Here is a 13,028-nt window from a genome sequence, read left to right on the forward strand (position 1 = left end):
TAATGCAGGGGACACAGGTTCAATCCCTGGTCCGGGAAGATCCCACATGCTGTGGAGCACATAAGCCCGTGCACCACAACTACTGAGCCTGCACTCTAGAGCCCACGAGCCACAACTACTGAGCCCACATGCCACAACTACTGAAGCCCACGCACCTAGAGCCTGTGCTCCGCAACAAGAGAAGCCTCCGCGATGAGAAGCCCACGCACCGCAATGAAGAGTAGCCCCCGCTGGCCGCAGCTAGAGAAAGCCCACGTGCAGCAACAAAGACCCAGTGCAGCCAAAAATAAATAAATAAATTTATTTATTTTTAAAAAAATAAAAGAAAGCTTGAAACCCAGAGAGGTTAAGTAACTTGTTCAAGATCACACAGTTAAAAAGTTGCAAACCCTAGCAGTCTGACACTATAGCCTGCCTTCTTGGCCACCATCTGCCAGCTTTCCTGATGGCTTTTCTACCTCCACTCCCCACGCTTTACATCCAGAAGGAGCCTGGAGCCAAACTAGAGGTTTGGGGACCTTCGGATAGGAATACTGGGACAAGAACTGAGCAGTAAGGGAACTGCAGGAATTTGGGGGAGAAGAGGTGGTCAGCTCTGAAGGGAAGATTAAAAGTTCCTGGTACTGCTAAGTCGTGAGCACAGCCAGAGGGCGACAGGCTGGGAAATTGAGCCTGATAATGAAATGGCCACGTATGTGGGTTTTGGAGTCAGACAAACCTTATTCTAGATTCAGTCTCTACCATGTGTGTACTTGTGACCTAAGGCAGGTTCCTTAATTTCCTGAACTTCCTCCGCCATCTGTAAAACAGGGGTACTGATTTTTATCTTTCAGGTTGTTACAATGTCAAATAAGACAATGAATACAAAGTGCCAGGCCCCCTAATATGGGCATAAGTAGTGGTTGCCATCATGATTATCATCCTTACCACCCTGTCACCACCTTCACCACATCCCAGATTGAGGTGGGGTGGGGGGAACAAGGTGAAGAGCACCGAACTAGGACTTAGGGTTGGGAGACACACCAGCCCCAGGTTGCTGCCTCTAAGCCATGTGTCCTGGGGTTAGTTAGGGGTCCTTGCTAGGTTTGCCCCTCATCTGTAAAAAGGGGATACGAAGTACTATATCCATTGTGCCTTCTTTGTAGGAATGTATTGAGTTACAAATGAGGAAGTGTATGTGAATACACCTTCCAGTCTAGAGAGCGAGTGTTGAGGGTCCCAAAGACAACTCTCAAGGCCGATGATGTACTAGGAGGGCTCATCGCACTCAGCATAGTCATCCTCATGACTGTGATTTATTATAGGAAATGGATCCAAAGCAAACTCAGTGAACGGAAAGGTGCATGGGACAAAGTCCAGAGGAAACTAGGTGAAGCTTCCAGGAGTCCCCTCCCAGTGGACAGGATATGCCTGATTCCTCCAGCAACAAATCGTGACAACAGGTGTAAAACCCTGTCTACCAGGGAAGCTCCTTATAGACTCAGTGTCCAGGGATTTTATTGCAGGCTGGTCACATAGGCACCCTCACTGCCTGGCACCTGCTGCAATTCCAGACTCCCAAGGGAAAAGCAAGTATTCAGCTTAAATGGTATTGTTTATATAAACAGCTTAGGCACAGTGAGCCATTCTTAATAGGAAATGGTAGGAACCCTCCCCAAAACTAAGTTCCCAGATGTCAGTCAAGGGCTGTCCTTATAAGCAGGGCTTTTTAAGGATGTAATCTCAGGATTGCTGTGTTAACTACTTTTTGCACAGAATAGAATCCATAGAAAGGATTTTTGTAAGTATACACTCAAAAGGAGAAAAGGAGGTAATAATAATAATAATAATAACAGTTCATACTTAAAGATTGTCACTACGTGTAGGCACTTTTGTGTATGCGTTACATGTATTACCTTAGGTAGCATTTCATCTATACAACAATTCCATGATAGGGGTGCTGTTATCATCGCTGTTGTTGTCATCACTGTGTTATATATGAGGGAACTGAGGCCTAAGAGGGGCTAGAGCACTTGCCTGGGTTACCAGCTATGTGACTAGTAAGAAGAGAAGTAGTAGGACCAGGACATGGCCCTAACAGTGTGGCCCCTGAGTCGTTCCTTAGCTGCTATTATACCGCACTATGCTACACAGCACCTACCATGGGCCGGGTGCATCCGATGTGTTATGTCATTAATGCTCACCGCAGCTCCACGTGAATATAGTTATTGGACTAAGTTTACATTTAAAAACCTGTGGTTCAGGAATGTTAATTTGTGTCACATCAGCCAGCCAGAGTAGTGACAGAGTCAGGAGTGGGTCTCTGCCTTCTCTCAGTCCCCTTTTCCTGGCTGGGGTTTTGTGAAGTCTTTGGTAGAGAAGATGCAGATGGTCAGGGTGGAAATGAGTCATTCTAGGAGCTGAGACCTCGCCCCCACCCAGCCCGTATTCCATCACCTGGGGACAGAATTAATGGAAGAAGGGGCTGTGTTGCAAGTAATGCAACTTTCCCTGCAGTATTTGAGAGCTGTAGATACTGCCTTCAGCTCTTTGGGGTTGCCATGACAGCAGATGTGACATTTCTTTCATGAGGAAAAAGAAGAAAGAAAGAAAGAAAGAAAGAAAAAGAATCACACTTGGTCCTCAGTGATTTTAGACAGACCTGTTTACCAGATCTAGCTAGTTTTGCTTGCATAGTGGCTACACTCTAAGGAAATTCTTAGAATGGAATCAAAGGGGAATAAACAGGGACGTGGCAAAATCTGCTTCTCCGGGGAAATCTCATGTTGTATGTGTGTGGTGATGGTTTGTGGGAGATACAAGAGGAGGCGGACTATGTAAAACTTGAGACAGATTGTCAGCTGCTTGGGACAACAGCTCGTCACTGAGGTCTCAATCATCATTGTAATTCTGCTTCCAACTCCCTCACCCCATCAGTCATACATATTATAGCGTGTTGGGCTCTGCAAAGGCTCAGCAAAGGCTCTTTAGTGGGGAAAACATGATACATAAAGCAAGAATTACAATTCAGAACGATAAATGCAATGATGAGATAGGCTTGGTATACCATGGAAGCAATTTATCTTGTTCATATCATTTTTTGTTCTTTGCCCGCACCGCACGGCATGTGGGATCTTAGTTCCCCGACCAGGGATCAAACCCTCCCCCGCTGCATTGGAAGCATGGAGTCTTAACCACTGGACTGACAGGGAAGTCCCTTGTTCATATTTTGATCTATGTGTCTATATACACACACATAAACATAGGTGTATTTTCATTATTGCTTTGTGAGCATTTAGTAATGTCATTAAATTAACCTCTGCAACCATCCAATTTTAGTGATAGTCCAATACTCCAGTGAGTGGAAGGGTCCCAGTCCCCTGTGGGAGGACATGGAAGTTGTTGCCATGCTGCATTCAGAAAGATGCCATGGTTCTCTTCATTCTTTGCTTCTAGTGATTTGTAAAATTTGATTGTAGTGAGAGAGTACTAACCTGCCTTGCAACCTCCTGGGAGAAGTAAGAACTAATCGTGATTTGTGACCAAAACAGTGGGAATGTTGACTGCAATTCCAGGGGTTAGTCCTGGGAGTTGGTATCCAATGGGCAATGGGTTCTCAGGGCAGGAATGAACAATCAAAACGGTGAATCCTAGATCTGTGGTGCCAGAGATTCCTAACAATGTTCTCTCTCTTGTCATTTCCTCCAGAGCCATGTTTGACTACGACAAGAGCAAGGACAGTGGGCTGCCAAGTCAAGGACTTAGTTTTAAATATGGAGACATTCTCCATGTTATCAATGCCTCTGATGATGAGTGGTGGCAAGCCAGGAGAGTCACGCTGGAGGGCGACAGTGAGGAGATGGGGGTCATCCCCAGCAAGCGGAGGTAAGAATGCCTTTTTTGTTTCAGAAGACTTGCTGCTCAACTCTCCAGGGAGTGGAGGTGAGGGAAGATGAAGATGTGGCAGACTGTTCACAAAATATCTATTTGAGTAGGATAGTCAGTCTGCGGGGAAATTGTCAGTGATGACAGGTGACACAAATTAAATATTCTCACGCTTCTCATGTTAGGGTTTTACCAAAACTGCTAACTGTGATAAAGTATAAAGGAAGAAAGAGGATCTGCTTCTTCTGCCTTCCTAAAACTTAGCAGCTTTCATGTGTTCAAGATTATGCTTATCAGCTTGTATACTGAAAAACTCAGAGGGGTTACTTTAGAGGTTCATAATTTACTGGATAAGTTTATAGAAAGGCCAGGTGAAAGCCAAGTAAAGTAGACTATTTACAAAGCTGATGTCCTGGCTGTGTATTACTTCCAGATATTGATGGGAAAAGACTAAAAGCCTCCATTCCAAAATCAGATACTTGGGGATAAACAACAAGGTCCTACTGCATAGCACAGAGAACTTTATTCAGTATCCTATGATAAACCATAATGGAAAAGAATATTAAAAAAGGATGTATATATGTGTAACTGAATCACTTTGCTGTACAGCAGAAATTAACACAACATTGTAAATCAAGTATGCTTGAATTAAAAAAAATAAAATGACAGTTCCATTGGGGAAATAAACAAAATCAGATACTCGGGATAAGAGCTGTCAAACATCTGGTGAGGTCTAAAGAGTGGGTTTACAGCTGTTTTTTATAGCGTTAGTTACTCTTGTCCCCCACCCCACCTAGCACCCCCTACTTTCACTCAGATAATTAGTTCTGTATATAATTCCCAAGTAAAGACTATTATGTTCTTTCTCTTCTAAGCATTTCTTCGACTCTGCTTTTGAAAGGCGGGAATAGGCTTCAGAACACGTCCTTCATCTGTCCCAGCGGTTTCTGACCATTACCACTAGAAAGGAACTTTCCTGCCCATGAGTGTCCTTCTGGCACTAAGATATTGTCTGAGAAACAACTTACCTGCACCCTAGAAAAGAGATATGGCATGAAGTCAAAGTCAGAAATAATGCTTATTCAAAGCAGTCACTAACTTCTCTCGAGCTACAAAGGGCTCCCCTCCTCATATGCAAACACCCCAAATACCTATGTAAAAAGTCCTCATGAAGCTGAGTATTCAAGTGCTGCCGCATGCACAGTGACCCAGTGACTGAGCTAGCACCAGCCATAGTGGGAAGATGGAAATTAGCCAGAAATAACTCTGTGGGGCATTTGCACCCCAGAGAAGACCGGTCCCCCATTTTTCTCTGCCTGGGGCCACATAGCCTAGGGTGAATGTAGGGAGAGGGCAGCAGGCTGACTGTTCTGCAGCTGCTCCCTCCCACCCTCTAAGCCTATGCCTATGAGTCTCCCAGAAGCAGACAGTTCTTTAAACCTCTGGGCTCCTGCATAATTGCCTGACATTGCTTTGAGAGGATGTTCTGAGTTTCTAGTTTGCAGTGTTTTCTGAATTCAAAGCAGTAACTCAGGACTAGTATATATTCTGTGTTTCTCCATTTCCGTTTATTAAAAAAAAAATGTCAAGGCAACATGCATTTTGGTTTGCTTTGATGCGATTAATCAGAGCTGTCTGAGGAGCTGTTCTGTAGAAGAAGGTGCCATCTTATTGAATGGGGCCCCAAGGGTAGAAATGGGGTGGAGAAGAAAGCTGTGTGGGAATAGATTTCAACTCATTTTTTAAAAAATCCTTTTAGTAGTTGGAGCTGGCTAGAGGTGATATGGATTACCTGGGAAGACAGTGACCTAGAACAATGGTTTTCACACCAAAGGTACATTAGGAAGACTTAGATATGCCCCTCCCCCCCACACACACAGTGATTCTGATTCAGTCCATCTGGAGTGGGTCCTGGAGATCTGTATTTGTGCGTAAGTTCCTCCAGGTGATTCTGATAATAGAAGATTCAGTGGCAGGAAGTATTATAAAAGGGAATCAAACTTTGGGTGGGACAGTTGAACTATATGATTTACAGCCACTTTCCAACCCTTAGGTCCTGTGATTCTAATCAGTCTTGTCAATAGTCCTTCATTTGTTCAATTGCACGTCATTTCCCCCCTAAGGAACATTCTCAGTGCTAGTCCTCCTGGGGTAATTTTCTGCCTGCTGGTGGTCATTCTTGAGTTGGCTCTCTCTCCTATTTTGGATGAAGGCATCCTAACAGCCATGCTACAGCTGGCCTGGAGAAGAAGTTTGTCTAGTGACTCTAATGTTGATATTTGTATTCTCTCTCATGAAGGGTACAGTAGCCCACCCGCCATCTCGTGTGTGTGTGTGTGTGTGTATGGCTGTAAATGAATCTCTGTCAGATTTTCTCCTCAGGATTTTAACTCTTTCCAGAAATGTTACTATTATTTTATGTGTTTATAAAAGTAACATATTTCATTGAAAAAAAAAGGGAACATTTAGAAAAGTATAAAGAAGAAATAAAAATCACTTATTATCATACCCCACAAAGCGTGCTTGTGCGCTTATTTTAATGCAGTTTAAAATCTGTCATGAGGGCTTCCCTGGTGGCGCAGTGGTTAAGAATACGCCTGCCGGGACTTCCGGGTAAGATGGCGGAAGAGTAAGACGCGGAGATCACCTTCCTCCCCACAGATACACCAGAAGTACAGCTACACGTGGAACAACTCCTACAGAACACCTACTGAACGCTGGCAGAAGACCCCAGACCTCCCAAAAGGCAAGAAACTCCCCACATACCTGGGTAGGGCAAAGCAGAGAGATTCCCGCACAGAGGAGCGGTGCCGAGCGGCACTCACCAGCCCGAGAGGCTTGTCTGCTCCCCCGCCGGGGCGGGCGGCGCTGGAGCTGAGGCTCGGGCTTCGGTCAGAGCGCAGGGAGAGGACTGGGGCTGGCGGCGAGAACTCAGCCTGAAGGGGGCTAATGTGCTACAGCTAGCCGGGAGGGAGTCCGGGAAAACTCTGGAGCTGCCGAAGAGGCAGGAGACTTTTTCTTCCCTCTTGGTTTCCTGGTGCGCGAGGAGAGGGGATTAAGAGCGCCGCGTAAAGGAGCTCCAGAGACGGGCGCGAGTCGCGGCTGAAAGCGCGGAGCCCAGAGACGGGCGTGGGACGCTGGGGCTGCTGCTGCCGCCGCCAAGAAGCCTGTGTGCGAGCGCAGGTCACTGTCCACACCGCCCTTCCGGGAGCCTGTGCAGCCTGCCACTGCCGGGGTCCCGGGATCCAGGGTCGGCTTCCCTGGGAGAACGCACGGCGCGCCTCGGGCTGGTGCAACGTCACGCCGACCTCTGCCACTGCAGGCTCGCCCCGCACTCCGTGCCCCTCCCTCCCGCCCGGCCTGAGTGAGCCAGAGTCCCCGAAGAGGCTGCTCCTTTAACCCTGTCCTGTCTGAGCGAAGAACAGACGCCCTCCGGCGACCTACACGCAGAGGCGGGGCCAAATCCAAAGCTGAGACCCAGGAGCTGTGAGAACAAAGAAGAGAAAGGGAAACCTCTCCCAGCAGCCTCAGAAGCAGTGGATTAAAGCTCCACAATCAACTTGATGTACCCTGCATCTGTGGAATACATGAATAGACAACAAATCATCCCAAATTGAGGAGCCAGGAGTCAGTGCTGTGCCTCTGAGGTGGGAGAGCCAACTTCAGGACACTGGTCCACAAGAGACCTCCCAGCTCCACATAATATCAAACGGCGAAAATCTTCCAAAGATCTCCATCTCAACACCAGCACCCAGCTTCACTCAACGACCAGCAAGCTACAGTGCTGGACACCCTATGCCAAACAACTAGCAAGACAGGAACACAACGCCACCCATTAGCAGAGAGGCTGCCTCAAATCATAAAAAGTCCGCAAACACCACAAAACACACCACCAGACGTGGACCTGCCCACCAGAAAGACAAGATCCAGCCTCATCCACCAGAACACAGGCACTAGTCCCCTCCACCAAGAAGCCTACACAACCCACTAAACCAACCTTAGCCACTGGGGACAGACACCAAAAACAACGGGAACTACGAACCTGCAGCCTGCAAAAAGGAGACCCCAAACACAGTAACATAAGCAAAATGAGAAGACAGAAAAACACACAGCAGGAGAAGGAGCAAGATAAAAACCCACCAGACCTAACAAATGAAGAGGTAATAGGCAGTCTATCTGAAAAAGAATTCAGAATAATGATGGTAAAGATGATCCAAAATCTTGGAAATAGAATAGACAAAATGCAAGAAACAGTTAACAAGGACCTAGAAGAACTAAAGACGAATCAAGCATCGATTAAAAACACAATAAATGAAATAAAAAATACTCTAGATGGGATCAATAGCAGAATAACTGAGGCAGAAGAACGGATAAGTGAGGTGGAAGATAAAATAGTGGAAATAACTGCTGCACAGCAAAATAAAGAAAAAAGAATGAAAAGAACAGAGGACAGTCTCAGAGACCTCTGGGACAACATTAAACGCACCAACATTCGAATTATAGGGGTTCCAGAAGAAGAAGAGAAAAAGAAAGGGACTGAGAAAATATTTGAAGAGATTATAGTTGAAAACTTCCCTAATATGGGAAAGGAAATAGTTAATCAAGTCCAGGAGGCACAGAGAGTCCCATACAGAATAAATCCAAGGAGAAATACACCAAGACACATATTAATCAAACTGTCAAAATAAACACAAAGAAATCATATTAAAAGCAGCAAGGCAAAAACAACAAATAACACACAAGGGAATCCCCATCAGGATAACAGCTGATCTCTCAGCAGAAACTCTACAAGCCAGAAGGGAGTGGCAGGACATACTTAAAGTGATGAAGGAGAAAAACCTGCAACCAAGATTACTCTACCCAGCAAGGATCTCATTCAGATTTGATGGAGAAATTAAAACCTTTACAGACAAGCAAAAGCTGAGAGAGTTCAGCACCACCAAACCAGCTTTACAACAAATGCTAAAGGAACTTCTCTAGGCAAGAAACACAACAGAAGGAAAAGAACTACAATAACGAACCCAAAACAATTAAGAAAATGGGAATAGGAACATACATATCAATAATTACCTTAAATGTAAATGGACTAAATGCTCCCACCAAAAGACACAGACTGGCTGAATGGATACAAAAACAAGACCCATATATATGCTGTCTACAAGAGACCCACTTCAGACCTAGAGACACATACAGATTGAAAGTAAGGGGATGGAAAAAGATATTCCATGCAAATGGAAACCAAAAGAAAGCTGGAGTAGCAATTCTCATATCAGACAAAATAGACTTTAAAATAAAGACTACTAGAAGAGACAAAGAAGGACACTACATAATGATCAAGGGATCAATCCAAGAAGAAGATATAACAATTGTAAATATTTATGCACCAAACATAGGAGCACCTCAATACATAAGGGAAATATTAACAGCCATAAAAGGAGGAATCGACAGTAACACAATCATAGTAGGGGACTTTAACACCCCACTTTCACCAATGGACAGGTCATCCAAAATGAAAATAAATAAGGAAACACAAGCTTTAAATGATACATTAAACAAGATGGACTTAATTGATATTTATAGGACATTCCATCCAAAAACAACAGAATACACATTTTTCTCAAGTGCTCATGGAACATTCTCCAGGATAGATCATATCTTGGGTCACAAATCAAGCCTTGGTAAATTTAAGAAAATTGAAATTGTATCAAGTATCTTTTCCGACCACAATGCTATGAGACTAGATATCAATTACAGGAAAAGAGCTGTAAAACATACAAACACATGGAGGCTAAACAATACACTACTTAATAACGAAGTGATCACTGAAGAAATCAAAGAGGAAATTAAAAAATACCTAGAAACAAATGACAATGGAGACACGACGACCCAAAACCTATGGGATGCAGCAAAAGCAGTTCTAAGAGGGAAGTTTATCGCAATACAATCCCACCTTAAGAAACAGGAAATATCTCGAATAAACAACCTAACCTTGCACCTAAAGCAATTAGAGAAAGAAGAACAAAAACATCCCAAAGTTAGCAGAAGGAAAGAAATCATAAAAATCAGATCAGAAATAAATGAAAAAGAAATGAAGGAAACGATAGCAAAGATCAATAAAACTAAAAGCTGGTTCTTTGAGAAGATAAACAAAATTGATAAACCATTAGCCAGACTCATCAAGAAAAAAAGAGAGAAGACTCAAATCAATAGAATTAGAAATGAAAAAGGAGAAGTAACAACTGACACTGCAGAAATACAAAAGATCATGAGAGATTACTATAAGCAACTCTATGCCAATAAAATGGACAACCTGGAAGAAATGGACAAATTCTTAGAAATGCACAACCTGCCAAGACTGAATCAGGAAGAAATAGAAAATATGAACAGACCAATCACAAGCACTGAAATTGAAACTGTGATTAAAAATCTTCCGACAAACAAAAGCCCAGGACCAGATGGCTTCACAGGCGAATTCTATCAAGCATTTAGAGAAGAGCTAACACCTATCCTTCTCAAACTCTTCCAAAATATAGCAGAGGGAGGAACACTCCCAAACTCATTCTACGAGGCCACCATCACCTTGATACCAAAACCAGACAAGGATGTCACAAAGAAAGAAAACTACAGGCCAATATCACTGATGAACATAGATGCAAAAATCCTCAACAAAATACTAGCAAACAGAATCCAACAGCACATTAAAAGGATCATACACCATGATCAAGTGGGGTTTATTCCAGGAATGCAAGGATTCTTCAATATACGCAAATCAATCAATGTGATACACCATATTAACAAGTTGAAGGAGAAAAACCATATGATCATCTCAATAGATGCAGAGAAAGCTTTTGACAAAATTCAACACCCATTTATGATAAAAACCCTGCAGAAAGTAGGCATAGAGGGAACTTTCCTCAACATAATAAAGGCCATATATGACAAACCCACAGCCAGCATCGTCCTCAATGGTGAAAAACTGAAACCATTTCCACTAAGATCAGGAACAAGACAAGGTTGCCCACTCTCACCACTCTTATTCAACCTAGTTTTGGAAGTTTTAGCCACAGCAATCAGAGAAGAAAAGGAAATAAAAGGAATCCAAATGGGAAAAGAAGAAGTAAAGCTGTCACTGTTTGCAGATGACATGATACTATACATAGAGAATCCTAAAGATGCTACCAGAAAACTACTAGAGCTAATCAATGAATTTGGTAAAGTTGCAGGATACAAAATTAATGCACAGAAATCTCTGGCATTCCTATATACTAATGATGAAAAATCTGAAAGTGAAATCAAGGAAACACTCCCATATACCATTGCAACAAAAAGAATAAAATATCTAGGAATAAACCTACCTAAGGAGACAAAAGACCTGTATGCAGAAAATTATAAGACACTGATGAAAGAAATTAAAGATGATACAAATAGATGGAGAGATGTACCATGTTCTTGGATTGGAAGAATCAACATTGTGAAAATGACTCTACTACCCAAAGCAATCTACAGATTCAATGCAATCCCTATCAAACTACCAATGGCATTTTTCACAGAACTAGAACAAAAAATTTCACAATTTGTATGGAAACACAAAAGACCCCGAATAGCCAAAGCAATCTTGAGAACGAAAAATGGAGCTGGAGGAATCAGGCTCCCTGACTTCAGACTATACTACAAAGCTACAGTAATCAAGACAGTATGGTACTGGCACAAAAACAGAAATATAGATCAATGGAACAGGATAGAAAGCCCAGAGATAAACCCACGGACATATGGTCACCTTATCTTTGATAAAGGAGGCAGGAATGTACAGTGGAGAAAGGACAGTCTCTTCAATAAGTGGTGCTGGGAAAACTGGACAGGGACATGTAAAAGTATGAGATTAGATCACTCCCTAACACCATACACAAAAATAAGCTCAAAATGGATTGAAGACCTAAATGTAAGGCCAGACACTATCAAACTCCTAGAGGAAAACATAGGCAGAACACTCTATGACATAAATCACAGCAAGATCCTTTTTGACCCACCTCCTAGGGAAATGGAAATAAAGACGAAAATAAACACATGGGACCTAATGAAACTTCAAAGCTTTTGCACAGCAAAGGAAACCATAAGCAAGACCAAAAGACAACCCTCAGAATGGGAGAAAATATTTGCAAATGAAGCAACTGACAAAGGATTAATCTCCAAAATTTATAAGCAGCTCATGCAGCTCAATAGCAAAAAAACAAACAACCCAATCCAAAAATGGGCAGAAGACCTAAATAGACATTTCTCCACAGAAGATATACAGACAGCCAACAAACACATGAAAGGATGCTCAACATCTTTACTCATTAGAGAAATGCAAATCAAAACTACAATGAGATATCATCTCACACCAGTCAGAATGGCCATCATCAAAAAATCTAGAAACAATAAATGCTGGAGAGGGTGTGGAAAAAAGGGAACACTCTTGCACTGCTGGTGGGAATTTGAATTGGTACAGCCACTATAGAGAACGGTATGGAGGTTCCTTAAAAAACTACAAATAGAACTACCATATGACCCAGCAATCCCACTACTGGGCATATACCCTGAGAAAACCATAATTCAAAAAGAGACATGTACCAAAATGTTCATAGCAGCCCTATTTACAATAGCCCGGAGATGGAAACAACCTAAGTGTCCATCATCGGATGAATGGATAAAGAAGATGTGGCACATATATACAATGGAATATTACTCAGCCATAAAAAGAAATGAAATTGAGCTATTTGTAATGAGGTGGATGGACCTAGAGTCTGTCATACAGAGTGAAGTAAGTCAGAAAGAGAAAGACAAATACTGTATGCTGACACATATATATGGAATTTAAGAAAAAAATGTCATCAAGAACATAGGGGTAAGACAGGAATAAAGACACAGACCTACTAGAGCATGGAGTTGAGGATATGGGGAGGGGGAAGGGTAAGCTGTGACAAAGTGAAAGAGCGGCATGGACATATATACACTACCAAACGTAAGGTAGATAGCTAGTGGGAAGCAGCCGCATAGCACAGGGAGATCAGCTCGGTTCTTTGTGACCGCCTGGAGGGGTGGGATAGGGAGGGTGGGAGGGAGACGCAAAAGGGAGTGGATATGGAAACATATGTATATGTATAACTGATTAAATTTGTAAAAAA

The 13,028-nt window shown here is 43.0% G+C and overlaps 1 protein-coding gene across 12 annotated transcripts in view; it reads left to right on the forward strand.

The window, feature by feature from the left end:
- Positions 1–13,028, forward strand: part of DLG2 (discs large MAGUK scaffold protein 2) — a 1,239,088-nt gene that overhangs the window by 1,156,087 nt on the left and 69,973 nt on the right. For all 12 annotated transcript variants that reach the window (XM_060105473.1, XM_060105479.1, XM_060105470.1 and 9 more), the window contains one exon: positions 3,688–3,864. In XM_060105473.1, coding sequence (XP_059961456.1) covers positions 3,688–3,864 — 177 coding nt within the window. The remainder of the gene's footprint in view (positions 1–3,687; positions 3,865–13,028) is intronic.

This window comes from Mesoplodon densirostris, chromosome 7 (assembly GCF_025265405.1).
Source record: "Mesoplodon densirostris isolate mMesDen1 chromosome 7, mMesDen1 primary haplotype, whole genome shotgun sequence".
Taxonomy (NCBI): Eukaryota; Metazoa; Chordata; class Mammalia; order Artiodactyla; family Ziphiidae; genus Mesoplodon; species Mesoplodon densirostris.